The sequence below is a fragment of the Carettochelys insculpta genome, chromosome 1 (genome assembly GCF_033958435.1).
Source record: "Carettochelys insculpta isolate YL-2023 chromosome 1, ASM3395843v1, whole genome shotgun sequence".
Classification (NCBI taxonomy): domain Eukaryota; kingdom Metazoa; phylum Chordata; order Testudines; family Carettochelyidae; genus Carettochelys; species Carettochelys insculpta.
In genome coordinates, this window is record NC_134137.1 from 53,867,100 (window position 1) to 53,883,250 (window position 16,151).

The following is a 16,151-nucleotide window of genomic DNA, read 5'->3' on the forward strand; positions in this document are numbered from 1 at the left end:
CCCATGGCAAACAACAGAAGTGTTAACTTGGCTCAAAAAATCACTAAGTATTAGGCTTTCTGAATAGAGGTTGTTACCGTCTGCCCTGTAATAGGAATTCTTTCTTTGTGGTCTCTCTCCCATTCACTATATTGTAACACAAACAATAATGAAATGAAGTTAAAGCATGACTTCTGTCCACAAAAGCTGAGAAATCCAGAGCCTACGCTCATGTGGCAAAAGCCTGTGGCAGAGGGCTGATAGTCCAGAATTCACAATCTGTTCAGTCTAAAAAGCAGCCCTCATAGTTCAGCTTCAGAGATAAGCTGAAAAATCTATGTGGTTGAGATGAATATTTTGCTAATCAGCCTAAAGGCTTGGTGGTGCATTCCTGTCAAGTCCGTGGGAGTTTTGCGTGTTTAAGGAATGCGAGACTGGGCCCTATGAGGGACATTTAGCACACAAAAATAAGAGTTTCCTTTTTTGTTTTCCATTTTACAAGTGGATGTCTTGGTCAGCTGACTCCTGTGTGCATCTTGCAGTAATGAGAGGGACTAAAGCTTGCATATGGTGGCTAGATAAGCTGTGAATGTTTGATGGCGGTGGGACTAAGAGTATATTGCATGGTTTTGAAAAATGTGATTGGATAACTTATAAGATACAGTCAGCTGAAAATGTGTGACTGGCCAACACAATTTGTTGTTCATATTGCAGTAGACTTTTGAACCTGAGAACAATCATTCATATGGGTCCCTGAATACAGGAAAATAGAAACTGAACTTTCCCTGCTCCCTCAAAGGTCCCACTATATCAGTTTAACAATTAAACTACTGACAGTAATTCTTTGTGAGAGGCTTTCTTTTCAGGTAGGAGACCTCTCTGCTTGGAGGAATTAAGAGTAGCTGTGGGCCAGCAAGATTCCCTTTGCCCAATTTACTACAGAAAATGATGAGACCACTGTGGCTGTGCCTGAACCATGAGACACAGATACAGACAGCTATCTGTATTCAGTGGCTCTCAACTAAGAGCTGACCATATTACAATGAATGTCTAGGATCTGAAAATATATCATTCCAAAAAAATTAAGCCCAGGCAGCATAATGATTCTGTTTTTTCCTGCATAGGCTAGTTCCATGGTATCCAACTCGTTCTGAAGCAAACTAGTCACATTATTCTGAACATGCAAATAATTTTGTCAGATTCTTCAAACATACCAATTCTTGTCTTTTAATGCCAATAGAATGCTTAAACATTAGTTTTAAATCACCAGAAATCATGACATCACATCTTACAGAAATTCAGTGGGATACATGACAATTTGTTTCACTGCTAAACCTCTGAAATCAGGAAAAAACTTTTCATTGACCGCACACCTCAATTTCGCCTCCATATTTTCATCCAGTAACTGTGACCAATACTTCAACTTGGTGTAAAGAAAATGATGCTTCACAAAGCCATGTTGAACCAAACATGGAAAAAAAATTGGTGACTGTAGTTTTCAAAATAGCAAACTGATTCTGTCAAAAAACTGCATCCCACTTTGTTAAAACTGATTCATTTTTGACTGACCAAGCTAGCTTTGAGCATATGTAAGCTATTTCGCGAACTGGTGGAAGTCTCTCTCCAGCAGATGGGTTAAATTAATGGAAAGTGGCTTTAGAACTCAGAAAGATCTTCTGAACTATTTTTCATTCTTTTAAAATTTGTTTTTTGATTTCATTTTTTAAATACCATTTCTGAGTTTTTATTGTTCAGTACAACCAGTCACACTCAACTGGCCAAACAGCCACATGTGGCTAGTGGCTAGTGTGTTGGACACCACAGGGCTAGATGGTCCTTGGTATGGCCAGGAGTACAGGTGGGATTGACCTGATGACCTCTCAAGATCCCTCCCTGTCCTATGACTCTGCGTATATACAGTGTTACTCTCCCCATACAGCTGTGGATTACAGCTGTGGTGCCCACACTTTTCCTGTTGCTCCTTCCTTATCTGTAATGGAAACTGCCGACTCCACATGTCTCCATTACTGCACAGTAAAGGCTTCCTCAGCAGAGGAGCTTGGGCTGAAGGTGGAGTTGGGGCTAGAACTGGAGCTGGCCAGGGAATGGAGAAAGAATGAGGCCTGAGCTGGGACTGGGTGAAGCAGTGGGTGGAAGGGGGCTAGGCTGGGAGCGAAGCAGGGGTCAAAGTAGAGCTGCAGTTGGAGTTTGGGGTGGGGGCAGATCAGTGCTGGAATAGAGCTGCAGTTGGAGTTTGGGGTGGGGGCAGATCAGTGCTGGAGTAGAGCTGCAGCTGTGGATGGACTTGGTCTAGGGACACACTGGGTCAGGGTGGCGCTTACTCCCACATCCACCCAGGGGGTCCGCCTGGGCCCCATTTCACATCCTCCACATATTCATGTGTGACCCCTCTAGCAAGGCAGCCCCCCAGCTCAGGGACCACTGGATTAGTTCAATAAAAAGACAACAAATGAACAAAAAAGCTTATGAGAAACCAGTAAACATCCAACGCTAATAAGATACTGACATGGTGAAAGATGCAGCTTCATGGAATGAATGCTGCTTTATTATGGGCCTAACACTCCGTTGCCCTCACCCTGGTGTAGAGGAGAAGAACCTGGCCCAAACGGAGCATGGGAGAAGGATGAGGGGAGTGGTGCCTCTGCAGTGTGTTTTCCCTCCCCAGCCAAAGTCCTCTTCCAGGACTACCATGGTCCACAGCTCACTGAGGGGTTAGGTGTGGGCACAGCAGAAGCTGTGTGTGGTGCACTCCCCTAAGGCTAAGAACAAAAAGCTACACAAACAGAATCACATTGACTCTCTGGCAAGGTGGAGGTGTCAGCAGCAGCAACTGGGTGTTTATACAATGGCTGGCACAATGGGGTCCTAGTCATGACCAGGGCTCCTAGGTGCTACATCACTACAATTAAATGACAACAAAGGGAGGCAATCACAGTACAGTGTTACACAACCATCCCTACTGTCAGAGGAAGGAAGGGTTTTCTGCATGGGAATTTCTGATTGTCTGTCATAGTGTGGACAGAGTGACCCATATGTGACCCACATGTCAGTAATTTATGCTCAGTTTGCTGGCAATCTTATTTCCAAAAGGCAGTCAGCCTCACTCCACTGATGAGGTGGGCCGATAGATTTGGGCCCTTTTTTAAATTTTGTGAATTTTCAGAAGGCAAATTGGCCCCTGTTGTAAGATTTTTTGAGAGAGAAATTCATCCAGGTTTCTATTATTTGTTTGAAAAAACACAGATAATGCCTGTTTAATTGAAAAGGACAAATATAGTTCTCTTAGGCTGGGCTGCTACTTTCAGAACAAAAATCCAATGGTGCTTTTAAGATACCCAATAAAAAAACTAAAAAGAAGAAAATGAACAGTGGATGTTTTTTACCTGCAAAGCGGCTCTACAAGGTCCTTGTCAAGAAAGTCATGATCCTTCTTTACTGCTGCAATGTCAATAGGAAACTGAGAATCTGTAACAAGAAGGCAGCATATTAAATTGACTACTTTTTATTCAAATGGAAATAGTTTCTTTGAAAGATGCATTGCATGCATTTTATACACAGAAATGGTATATGACTTATTTAGCTTGGCCTTAATTACCCCTGTATGAGATCCAGGATTTGCTTGGTCACGTCACATTATTTTATTTTATATATTTAAAATGGAATTGATGTCCTCTTAGCCAAAGAGATAACAACATGTTTGGCTCTGGCTGTAAAAAGACATTAAATGCTTACCGTCTCTATCTGATTACTGCCCCTTCCCCAGAAAATAGCTCAGTGGTTTGAGCATTGGCCTGCCAAACCCAGGGTGAAGCTGCCAAAGAACAGTTTTGGGAGGACACAAGTCCTCCAATCAGGAGTTTCAGATGCAACCAGCCAGAGGAGCCAAAGGGGAGAGTCGTACTTTCCCCTGCTGGCAACACTAGCTCAGCTCAGCTTTGGGACAGTGGTTCAACACTCCATTATAACTGAGCTGGTTGTTGCCCCTGCTTTCCGTTGAGTCACACACAAATGTGGGAAGCTCAAGTTAGAAGATTTACAACCACCTTCAGCAAGTGTTTACACTTTCAGATTCAATTTCTGTGTATTTTGTGTTTTCTTTCCCACTAACATCGCTTTTTTCATTCTTGGATTTCTCAGCGTTCCATTTGCCATTAGTATGTTAAAAGCACTTAATCTTCATCCTTCTGGTCTCCCCTTTCCTCCCAATTCACTCAGGATAAGTCTAACTAGCAGTTATATCTAAATTTAGGCCCTGATCTTGCAAGCGGCTCTGCACATGTGGAGGAGTTCATCTGAGCAGAGTAATCTGCAGGAACAGGACATAAAATTTAGTACTGCGAACCCCAAGCATTCATTATCATCTTGTCAGGCCATCCCAAATCATCAGCTGGGTTTAATATTCATGAGATGAAAAAAATACGTTGTGGGTTCTTTTTATTTGCCGGCTGGTTTTTGAACGTGGGCTTGTTTTAATCTGCAAACACAAGGGCTAGAAACTTTTTATAAAAAGGAAAGCTGAGATTTTCACATATTCACATGACTCCAGGAGCCACAGCTCTAAGAAAAATCACTAGCTTTTGCAAGATTCAGGATCAACAGCACAACAGTTGGCAACCCTGTCTGAGGTTGTACACTCTTCAGACCAGCTCTGTGTCATTGAGATGCTCAATACACTTCAGAAGTTACAGAAATAATAACAACATACCCTCATAGAGCTGAGCATACTGTGGAAATCCTGCAGCTCGTAACCAGTCGCATGCTTCCTTTGTTTCGATTTCTGAAGAGCAAGAGAAAGGAAAATAGGTTCATCCGAGATCCATACTGTGCTTCTTTGCATCAGAAGTAATTTTAATTACAAGGAAGAAACAAGAGGACCATGTTCCTTTGGAGCAACAATACCATTTTAAAATAGCACAATTATTACTATTTGGCATTAAATAAGCAGGGGGTACCCATGTGTGAAAACATTCACAGGATCAGGACCGCAAGGGACAGGCAGGCACATCCAGTGCATTTGTAAAATGTTGAAGGATGTTCAGTCCCAGGAGTAGAGTTCAGTGTTCATGGCTTTCTAACAAGTGTATGCATATGCCAGGGTTTGGCACATGCAGATTTTGTTGATGCAAGTTAGGTACCCAGGATAGAAAATCTGGCCCACACAATGCTGGTTAAACACAGCAGAGGTTGTTGGACTGGAAAAAGAAAAAAACATAACCAAACTCGGGCGATCTTCTGAATGTTGGGCCATGAATGCTAAAGCCAGGTTTGAATTTGTTTTTTAATGAAGTGCATAGTTTCCATGTGTGGTCACCGGGCCAAGTTCAGACCAGATTAACTATGGTCAAAACAATTAAATCGGGCCATCCCAAGCTCCTTGAACAGCCTGCGTGGGAAAATGCATGTTCCTTTGAATATACAATACAGACACCTTTTTGCTTCTCACACTATTAACTCACACTAGTAGTTGCAATTGAAATAACAATTCAGGAGAAAAAGCCCTGCCTGCTGAAAGTACACAATCATCAGCAATTGACTTGACTCTCTGCCTGGTCATTTTACTCCAGCTTTTTTGAAGTTAACTCATATTACAGCATCCCTGCCTCTCCCACAAGCCTTTAGCAAGTGTAACCCTAGAGGGGCTGAGACCACAGTCTCTACTCCACAGCCTTGGCATCAGCATGAGGGACTGAACCTGCTACCCTGGAGGCTAAAGCCCTGTGCTCTACCACAGAAGCTAAGGGCCAGCTGGCACTAAGCTGAGGCTGTAAAGCAGAGACTTCACTCTCCCCAGTACATGGTCTCAGTGCCTCTGGGGCTACACAAGTACACTAAGTTCTTACAACTGTGCAAAAAACATAAAACAAAGCTATTTTTGCTGCACATCTGCATGCTGAAAATGCCCTCTCTCTATTTTGTTTCAGTGTGACCAAATATTTTCATTCCACATTTGGAAAAAAGTCATGGGCTGTTACTTTCTCGATCTGTTTATTTGTTAAGTACAGTCCTGCGAAACACTAATTAATCGATCCTCTTGGAAAATGTTTTTTGCAACTCACAACAGCTGCATCGTCAAGTTTCATCTGCACTGGAAGAACAAGAAGAAACTGCGTGTAATGGAGAAAAATGTAGCTAGTGTCCCTATAGGATTCTCACATTTCAATGTGTTTTTGAGATTCTACTGCAAATGTGGCCTGCCAGGAATTTTCTTGTGGCCCCAGTGGGGGTCATGAGGTCTAAAGCAGAGATGGAGGGACGATTGCAAGGAATAATTAATCCAGCAAATGTTGCCTTTCCTGGATCTCTCTTTGCAAAATGTTCCTGTACAGAATGCATTTTCCTCAAATGCACCCGCTCTTACTTTCTTACTCTGGGTATGGCAGAAGTCGTAATTTGCTGGTGGCCCAACGCAGCCCAGTAGCAAATTATGACACTGCTCACTAGGGCTCATTTGTAGAGCCCTGCAAATTTGTGTCTATCTGTGTGTACCCCAATCCCTGCAGATGAATGTGACGATCCGCAGTTCATTTTTGCAAGGGTGGAAGGGACAAGTCCTTATTTTCCTCACTCCTTTGGATAGGTGTGTACTCCAAGACATCATCCATCCCAAGGTACCACCCAGTTTCCCCACTGGATGAGTGTACTACTTAGAATAAGCTCCCTTGTGAAAATGATCTCAGACAGCAGCTGTAGCATTAATTTCACATAAATATTTGCTAATATTTGCTTCAAATGTGCCGGTTCTGTTAATTTGTTGGCTCAAATATTCGTGAAGACTCCCCTGGGGAAGTGGTGAGCAGAGAGCTGCAATGAATTCCTTAAAAATGTCAACGAAAATGTGCAGCAATATTGTTTTGAAGCATTGGCCCAGCTCTATTCCACAGTCGTCCTTACATTTATTGACGAGTGTAGGTGTGACACCCACACTGTAGCAGCTGTGTTATATTCAAATGACAGTGAGGATCAAAGCCAGGCAGGAAAAGACAACAGAACTCTGGGATCTTGCATAGCAGTGAGAATAAATCCAATACCCAACAGACACTAAAGTTTGGAGATATGTGGGATGTTTCCTTAGAAACGCCACAAGTGTCCCCTTCTTCTTGTAAGAATGAGGAATTCATTTTTCAGCAGAAAAACCTACTTTTAAGAGCCTGGCAGGTTTTACAAAGGGAGAGGCAGGACAATGCTGGTGAGTTATGTGAGAGCAGGTATGTTTCATTAGCTCCTGAGCTTAGTATAAAAGGGTCTGCACATACCTGTGATGAGATGGAAGAACTAAGACAGGAGGCCTTGCAGGGAGCATGCTTGGAAGCAGCCAGCCAAGAAGAAGCTTAGTTTATACTTTCCAAACAGTTATGCCCATATTGAGATTAAAGTGAACTCCAGAAGTTTTCTGGCCCTGGCCCCAGCCCCGTACTCTGGCAGAGGGCCTGCCCCCCTCCATGCTGCAGCAGGGCTGGTGGGGGCCACTGTTCCGGCCCCAGCCCCTGCCCCCCTGATGCAGGACTCTCTGGTGCTGCAGCATGCATGGTTATGTCAGACCATGGATGTTGCCAGACAAGCAAGTACCAGATTTAAGAAGCTGAACCTGTATTTATTCTCCCACCACGGCTATGAAGTAGAAAAGTATTATTATGTCTATCTTACAGGACAAATGACGCACAGACAGTAAGATTTTCAATTACTGGTGTGCTTAAAGAGTCACATGGATGCTTAGAGGGATTTTAAGAGCATGTAAACAAGTAACTGTCTTCCATTTAAGTCAGTTGGGGTTAGGTGACCAAAGAGGGCTCAGTAGAACCTACTACACCTTGCATAAGTGCTGTACACTTATATTAACTGGTCGAAGAACACTGAGATTTTCAGATGAAGAAAAATGAACGCCACATATTATAATGAATAAAAGTCAGGGTATGTCTCCTTCAAATTCTATTAAATGTGCATTTCTTCTTGAATTTCATGTGCACCTCATTAAACGATATTCATTTTGTAATAAATCCAACAGCAAAAATATATAAGACATGGAAGTAGAGCAAAATTGCTGAATTACCCAAGGAAGAAGTGTGTAATTTAAATCCTTATCATATTAATTACTGCCTAATTATATACTTCACGGTCTGGAAACATGCAAATTACTTGCAGGCAATCAGACATATGTCAGAGAAATGCATTATCCATATGAGGTGGTCTTCACACTGTGAAAATTGATATTAAACATCTAAAAGGCAGATATTTTGGATTACAGAGATTTATAAACAAAATCAGTTCTTGTTTATTTTAAATTAATATTCAATTAAATTTTGTCTAGTGCTAAGTAAGATGGAAGGTACGTTTCTGTATAAGAAAAAGATACATTATGCAACACTTAAGGAAGAAGTGTAATATGTAAGCCAGAGGGACAGATCCTCAGGTGGTGTGAATTTAATCTAATATTTAGTGCCAAGACCTCAGCTGGTGCTACTTATCATTACTCCACTGAACTTGATGGAACTAGGCAGATTAATACCAGCTGAGGATCTGGCATTGTATATTAGGTTCCAGTTTTCCTTTATTGGCTATTATTTTAAAAAAGCTTATTTGAAGAGACATCCTGCATTCTTCCTCTGAAAAACTGTAGAATTCAGTAATTTATTCTTTCATGAGTTAGAAGAGCTGTCGTTGATTCAGTAAGTTATTCTTGCATGACTTAGAAGTTCTGTCATTGATATGCAATCCAACCACCTCCGTATCTACATTATTCTGGAACACGTCACTTGTACTAATGAAGCCAGATGATTTCTCTGATTCAAACTCACCACACTGTCTACAGGAGCTATAATTATCACCATTAAAATATATGTACAGTATTAATATTTCATCAAGCCCCAAGACTGTCAGTAGAGAATAATTTATGAAAACTAAGTTAACATAATTAGAGAACATCTACTTAATTTATATAACTGCCTTATGCTTAATTTCTGAGGGGATTAAACATCAAATTCATGGCACTGTTTAACAGTTTTGCTTCAGACACTATTTACTCATACCACTAATCAGAACTGCCAGAATATCTTCTCATAGAACATAAAGAAATGAAGAAAAAAAAACAAAAACAAACCAACAACCCAATAGCACTGAGATTAAACATAAATATTAAATGCAAGAACACCCATAAAACAATAAACCCAATTTAACAGCCATAGAAGCTAAGGGAGTCCTTTTATAAGTGTCACATCATGTGTTAATGTAACATTAAGAGGCTGTCTACATCACTGATGCTACAGTGGCACAACAGCTGTGCTAGTGTAGTCCTAGTGTGTGGACAGTTACTACAGTGGTGGAAGAATTTTCCCATTGCTGTAATAAGTCTGCTCATCTGAGAGGTGGTAGCTAGGTCAACTGGCCTAACTACATCTGTCAGGGGTAGGGTTGCCACCTTACTACTTGCACAAAACCAAACACCCTTACCCTGCCCCTTCTCCAATGCCCCACCCAGTCTCTGAGGTCCTCCCCCACTCACTCCATCCCCCTCTCTGTATCACTCACTCTCCACACCTTCACTCACTCATTTATTTTTCCGGGGCTGACTCAGGAGGCTGGGGTTCAGGCTCCAGCTAGGGGTGCAGGCTCTGGAGTGGGGCCAGGGATGAATGGCTTGGGGTACAGGTGGACTTTCCAGGCTGGGGCCTGGAGCTGAGGTGTTTAGAGCATGGGAGGGCTTCTGGGCTTCAGCAGGAGGGTTGGACTTTGGGAGTGCATACAGACTCTGGGCTCAGGATGCAGTTTCCAGAACGAGACCAGAAATGAGGAGTTCAGGGTGTGGGAAGCAGGTTGTGAGGGGTTGTGAAGGCTCTGGTTGAGGTGCAGACTCTGGGGTAGAGCTGGAGTTGGGGGTTTCGGGGTGTAGGAGGGCACTGTGGCCTGAGGTTGAGGGGTACAGAATGTGGGAGGGAGTGCTGGGCTGGGGCAGAGGGTGTCTGGGATTGCATTACTGGAGATATAGTGTGTAGACATGTAATTAATGGTTGTGAACTAAATTCTGCCTTCTTTTATGTTTGTGCAACCCCATTGTAGTCAATGGAGTAACACTACAACAAATTTGGGAAAAATTTAGCCCATAGCCTCTAATTGTGACCATATTTCTTTACTAATACAATTCCAGACAAAATCTTAGATTTTTTTCATTTTCACCTTGAAGTTAGCTGTCACTTGATGCCAAAAAATCTTCCTCCTATGCCCTGAACAACAGAAAAACCCAACATTAGGAGAGTGTTCCTCAGGATGTTGGAAAACTTGAAAAAATCCAAACTGATGCTTCACTAGAAACTCAGGGTGTCTATGGCTACAAGGGAATGCAAATACGGCTGATTGGAAATGCAAATGAAGTGCAGATTTACACATCTTGCACTTCATTTGCATAAGCACACAAGATCTCGCTTCCGGAAGAGCTGTTTTCAAAAGCCAAAACAGCTGTATAGATGGGGCTCATTCGAAAGGAAACCTCACTTTCTTCCTCATTCTTTTTTCTTTTTTTTTTCCAGAATAGTTTATTTCGAATAACACAGCTACACCTAAAAATGCATTTTGAAATAATACTTATCTATTTTGAAATACAGTGTATACACACCTAGAAGCTATTCAGAAATAGAACCAGGGGATGTACTATTTCAAAACAGACACTATTCCCTGTCTTAACAGCATCTATTTCAAAATAGGCACTATTCCTTGTAGAATTAAATTAAATTATTTCAAACTAGTGCTTGCATTGTGCAGATGCTAACAACGGCTGCTATTTCAAAATAACTTTGCTGTGTAGACCCACCCTCGGACATAGCCTTAGCTAACTGCCACATCCCTTCACCTCAGTACTGACCACAGTCTCTTATTTTAAAAACTACTTTTTAAGATCACACTGATGAGCTTTAGGGCTAGATTTTTGAAGTTATTTAGATGTCAATCCCACTAGGTGCCTATCTGTTTCTGTATTTGCCTAAGTACCTTTAAAATGTGGCCCTTGGTCTCTAATTTAGAATGGCTAAGGGAACTCAGAGTTGGATTATAAGATTTGGAGTACTTGATGTGTTCTACACTGTTCTGAAGTTATACAGCTAAATGCTGACCCTGTAAGTGAGCACTTAGACTAGGGTTACAAACATAATGTTGTCATTAGTTAACTGAAACTCAGAAGCCAAATAAAAAAGCAGTCAAGTAGCACTGTAAAGGCTAACAAAATAATTTATTAGGTGAGCTTTCATGGCACAGACCCACTTCTTCAGACCATAGCCATACCAGAACAGACTCAATATTTAAGGCACAGAGAACCAAAAACAGTAACCAAGGTTGACAAATCAGAAAAAAAATTATCAAGGTGAGCAAATGGGGGGGTGTGAGCCAAGCATTAGATTAAGCCAAGTATGCAAAAGAGCCCCTGTAATGACCCAGAAAATTCACATAACATTACCAAGCATTTTACTGGAGTGGGCCATTCTGTTAATGACTTAAAAGTTTGTGCCTTACTGAAGAGGAATTTTCACAACAGTCTTGAAAGAGAGGCTGCTGAACTCTCTTTTATATTCAAATTTGACACATTAACACGTGGTTTGAACCGGGATGTGAATTTTCTGGGTCATTATAGGGGCTCTTTTGCATACTTGGCTTAATCTAATTCTTGACTCTCCCCCCCAGCTTCTGCCCTTCTACTCCCTGATCTGCTCACCTTGATAATTTTTTTCTGATTTGTCAACCTTGATTACTATTTTTGGTTCTCTGTGACTTAAACATTGAGTCTGTTCTGGTCTGGCTATGGTCTGAAGAAGTGGGTCTGTCCCACGAAAGCTCATCACCTAGTAAATTATTTTGTTAGTCTTTAAAGTGCTACTTGACTGCTTTTTTGTTTTGATAGTATATAGACTAGCATGGCTTTCTCTCTGTTACTATTCAGAAGCCAAACGTTTAAATTAGAAGATTTCTAGGGTTTGTGTTCATATACATCACATTCGTTTGCTTGGTTGTCTTTGTCAGGAAAGTTGCAGTATTGATAAAACAGGTGCAGTACTCAGAAATATATATATGAGCAGCGAATACTCAGACTCTTATGATTGCCACACATAAGCTGTTCATAAGCTTTCCTCTATCCCTGATATTTGTGGATGGTGAACAGACTAGTTGGCTATTATATTTATTATTGGTTTAGCATTTTGGCTGAAGGTTCTAGTCTCCTTTCAATACTCATATCCAGCTACTTTTAATGGCAGCCAGCGGGGGTTATGGGCTCCTACTGTGATGAGAACAGTCTCCTAAATCTCAAAGTTATGTTTAAATTCAAGCTTTCCTGCTTGCACCTCCTTTAGATCCATTCACAGCCATTAACACAGCAACATCGTAACTGTTCTCTGTATACTTTTGCTAAATTCAGAAAAAATGCTGAATAGCTGTTACACTGACACATCTCATTTTCTCAGCCTCGTTACACCAAGGCAACACATGGAAGTCAGATTTATGGGAACTCTTTAATTATTTGCCAGTAATTACTGCCAGCAGTACAGCAGAGTTAGTAAAGAACTAATTATCACACCATCCAGGAATAGGACACTTAGTAACTAATATTTTTCCCCAAGAGCAAGAAAGAAAGAAATTGCTTCTGTACCAAAATACGACAAACAAGCTCACTTTAAATTAGAGGTTGTAATCATTGCTCCATAAAGCTGGATCCTGCCCTTCAGCTATGTGCAGGAATTACTGCAGGGGTTCAGGTTCGAACCTGGAAGTCCTGGACAAAGCAGGAACCATGAGCATCGAAGCCATGATTTTGAAAGCTCAGCTTCGCTGGACAGGGAACATCATATGAATGGAGGAGTCAAGAATCCCTAAGCAACTCCTCTGCGGTGAACTCTCCCAGGGCAAAAGGAATCAAGGTAGGCCTCTCAAGAGATATAAGGACTGCGTGAAGGCCAACATTGCTCATGCTGGTTTAAAACCAGATCAGCTAGAGCAGCATGCTAAAGACCAAACAGGCTGGCGTGCTCTCGTACGACACGCGTATGACAACTTTGAAGAGCAGAAACACGTATTCTTCATTGATGCTGATTAGAGGAAGAAAGCAAGAGCAGCAGCCACACTAATAGAGCCAGGGCAATTCCCTTGCCCCCACTGTGAACGCTCATGCCATTCAAAGCTTGGACTCCTCAGCCACATGTGAGTCTGCAACCGATGAGCCTGTGCAAGCTCAAGACGTCATCGTCGGACATGACAGACTACCTACTACTGCAGGGGAAGACATCAGAAAGAATGGACATCTGCCAATGGCTGCCCCACAGGTGCAGGAAACTGCTTCTGTGAGATCAACAGGAGGAGAAATAGAACTAAGAAGGCACAAAGATCCTGTTTTCAGGCAAATGTTTCTTGCAGTATAATGTGAGAAAAGGGGTATAGATCCTGGAACATTTACTTTGCTGGCTCAAAGCTAAATATAATCTCAGGCCCTGTGGTGGCTGCTGGGAAATCAGTTTGATAGTCTCAGTCCTCCTCCCAGAGGACAAACGTCCAGGTCATTTGGTGGTAGTCCCTATAGAGGCAAAGGACTGAACAGGCTTCCCTGCCTGCAAGAGTTCCCTATACAAAAGGATTGAGAAATACTGGCAGAACAGCCAGCAGAAGCTTGCATTGACACTGCCCATGCAAGTACCTGAGTTGTTTATAAGCAGAGCATTTACATTTTGTAGGTTGCTCACATTTCAAACAACCAGAAATTCCCCACAATACATTTAAAAACAATTAAAAAGCAATAAAAATGAAAGATGACTAGCACTGAAAATATGCACTATGAACAAAGTGGCCCTAAGGGAACTCTCAAACTGCACAATCAGGAAGAGATGAACCGTCCATTGATTAGGGTGCTGGCAGGAGATCAACGGTCAATTCCCTGCTACACCACAGGCTTGCCGTGTGAACCTGGGCAACTTCTGTGTTTTAACTCCCTGTAGGTAATACGGTAGCAACTATCCTTCTCTATCACACAGGGAAGCAATAAATGCATTAAAGATTGGAAGGTGCTCAGCTGCTACAGTAAAAGGCACACAGCTACCTTGGATGGAGACCGACGTTTGCATGGTCTATCTGGTCAACTCAGACAGCAGCTCTGCGTTTGTTTTCCACAGCTGTAGTCACAGTGTGCTGCAGACTTCTTTAAGATTACATACCAATGGGGCATTTTGTCCATAATTAACCTAGTGCCGCAATACTTTGAAAAAAATCTTAAAATTTACTCCCTTTGACAAATGTTTTGTGCATAGAACTATTTAACCTTTCCTATTTTTGGCTTTCTGCTAATTCCGTAATTAGTCACTGAAGGATTAAAAAAAAGTCACTATGTTTTAATTTTGGTTTAGTTTAATCCAAGATAAAGGCTAGTTGAGTAAAAACAAACAAAGAAAGATCATGAGCTTTTATAAATATTGACACAAGAACCCAAGGGCATGCTTGAAATATTTCCTCCAAACTTTGCAGCACTTTTGGAACACAGACGTTTTAACACTTGTTGCTTGTTCAACGTGTGCTACGTGGTTACATGGAGCTCAGTATCAATATTTTCCAGCTTTGGGAACATTCATCAAGTCACAAGCAGAATCACAGAAGTTATACACCTAATTCAGAAAAAATGAAGTGTTTATGGTCTACCCAGTTTCAGGATATATTTCACAATTTTCTCTGGTGCTAGCAGTATGGCGCTGATGGGTTTGCAATGCAATTCCACTGAACAGAAGCTGCTTTGTGCTCAGCACTGAGGGAACACATCCAAATATAATGCCATACTGTATTTTGGCAGCAGAAATTGGAAATAAATTTACAGTGGATTGAAGGGATGAAAGGCAATGTGCCAGACAGTTCATTTTGCTGAGTTTATAAATGGTGTGATTGAAGAGGGGAAGATAAATAGTTTTGTGGTTAAGACAGCAAACCAGGCCTCAGAAGTTTTGCATCCAGTTTCTATCTCCGCTGCTACTGCCCTGTGCAACATTGGGAAAAATGCTTAATTTCTTTTTCAATGAGAAAAAATAAAAAAATGGGAATAACAATAGCTGCCTATGCCACGAGAATATTGTGATGATCTGCAACTATGCCCAGCATGAGTTCTAAGCCATCTGTTCATATTCTCTGATGCACAGAGCTACTCCAAGTCAAATGGAATGGAGTGGTCCCCAAATACTGTTCTGTGCACTCCCAGCTTCTGCCAATCAGAGGATAGGGATACTCAAAGAACATGGGGTTGCATTCCAGACCATCTTGGCTAACAGCCACTGAAGGATCTATCCTCCATGAACTCCTCAAGATGCTAGAGGACTGCCTGTTATTTGTGAAGCTACAGACCAATACAGCTACCCCTTGAAGACTATGTTTTTTTGTTTTAAAACTACTGCCCATTAATTTAATTGCTTGACCCCTAGTTCTTGTATTATGTGAAGTAATACATAAAACTTCCTTATTCGCTTTCTCCACCCCAGTCACATTTTTATAGACCCCTATCGTATCCCCAGCCCAGCCATGTATTTTCCAAGCTAAAAAGTTCGCCAGTCTTTTAATCTTTCCTCATAGAGCAGCTATTCTGTGCCCCCAATCATTCTATTTTGCCCTTCTTTAGGCTTTTCCAGTTCTAAAGTACCTCTTTTGAGATAGGGTGACCAGAATTACATGCAGTATTCAAGGTGTGTATGTATTGACACAGTAGCACTATATTTTTGTCTTACTGTCTGTTTCCTAAGGGGTCCTAATATTTTCTTAGCTTTCTTTTGACAGCAACTACACCACAGAGTGGAAGTTTTCAGAGAACCATCCACAGTGACTCCAAGATCTCTTTTTCTGACCCTAACAGCTAATTTGGATCCCATCATTTTGTATGTATAGTTGGGATTATGTTTTGCAATGTGCATTACTTTGCATTAAACAACATTGAATTTCATCTACATCATGTTGCCCAGTCACCCAGTTTTATGAGATCCCTTTGTAACTCTTCACAGTCTACTTCAGACTTAGCTATTTTGAGAAATTTTCTATCATCATATCATATTTTGCTACCTCCTTTTCCAGATATTTCTGAATATGCTGAATAGCACTGGTCTTAGTACAGCTCCCTTGGGAACCCTGTTATTTAACACTCTCCGTTGTGAATGCTGGTCATG

At 41.5% G+C, this 16,151-nt stretch overlaps 1 protein-coding gene across 9 annotated transcripts in view; it reads right to left on the reverse strand.

Moving 5' to 3' along the window:
• The window catches only part of STARD13 (StAR related lipid transfer domain containing 13), a 506,601-nt gene that overhangs the window by 53,025 nt on the left and 437,425 nt on the right, over positions 1-16,151 (reverse strand). For all 9 annotated transcript variants that reach the window (XM_074986427.1, XM_074986387.1, XM_074986418.1 and 6 more), the window contains 2 exons: positions 4,706-4,777; positions 3,384-3,465 (listed from right to left, as the gene is read on the reverse strand). In XM_074986427.1, coding sequence (XP_074842528.1) covers positions 3,384-3,465; positions 4,706-4,777 — 154 coding nt within the window. The remainder of the gene's footprint in view (positions 1-3,383; positions 3,466-4,705; positions 4,778-16,151) is intronic.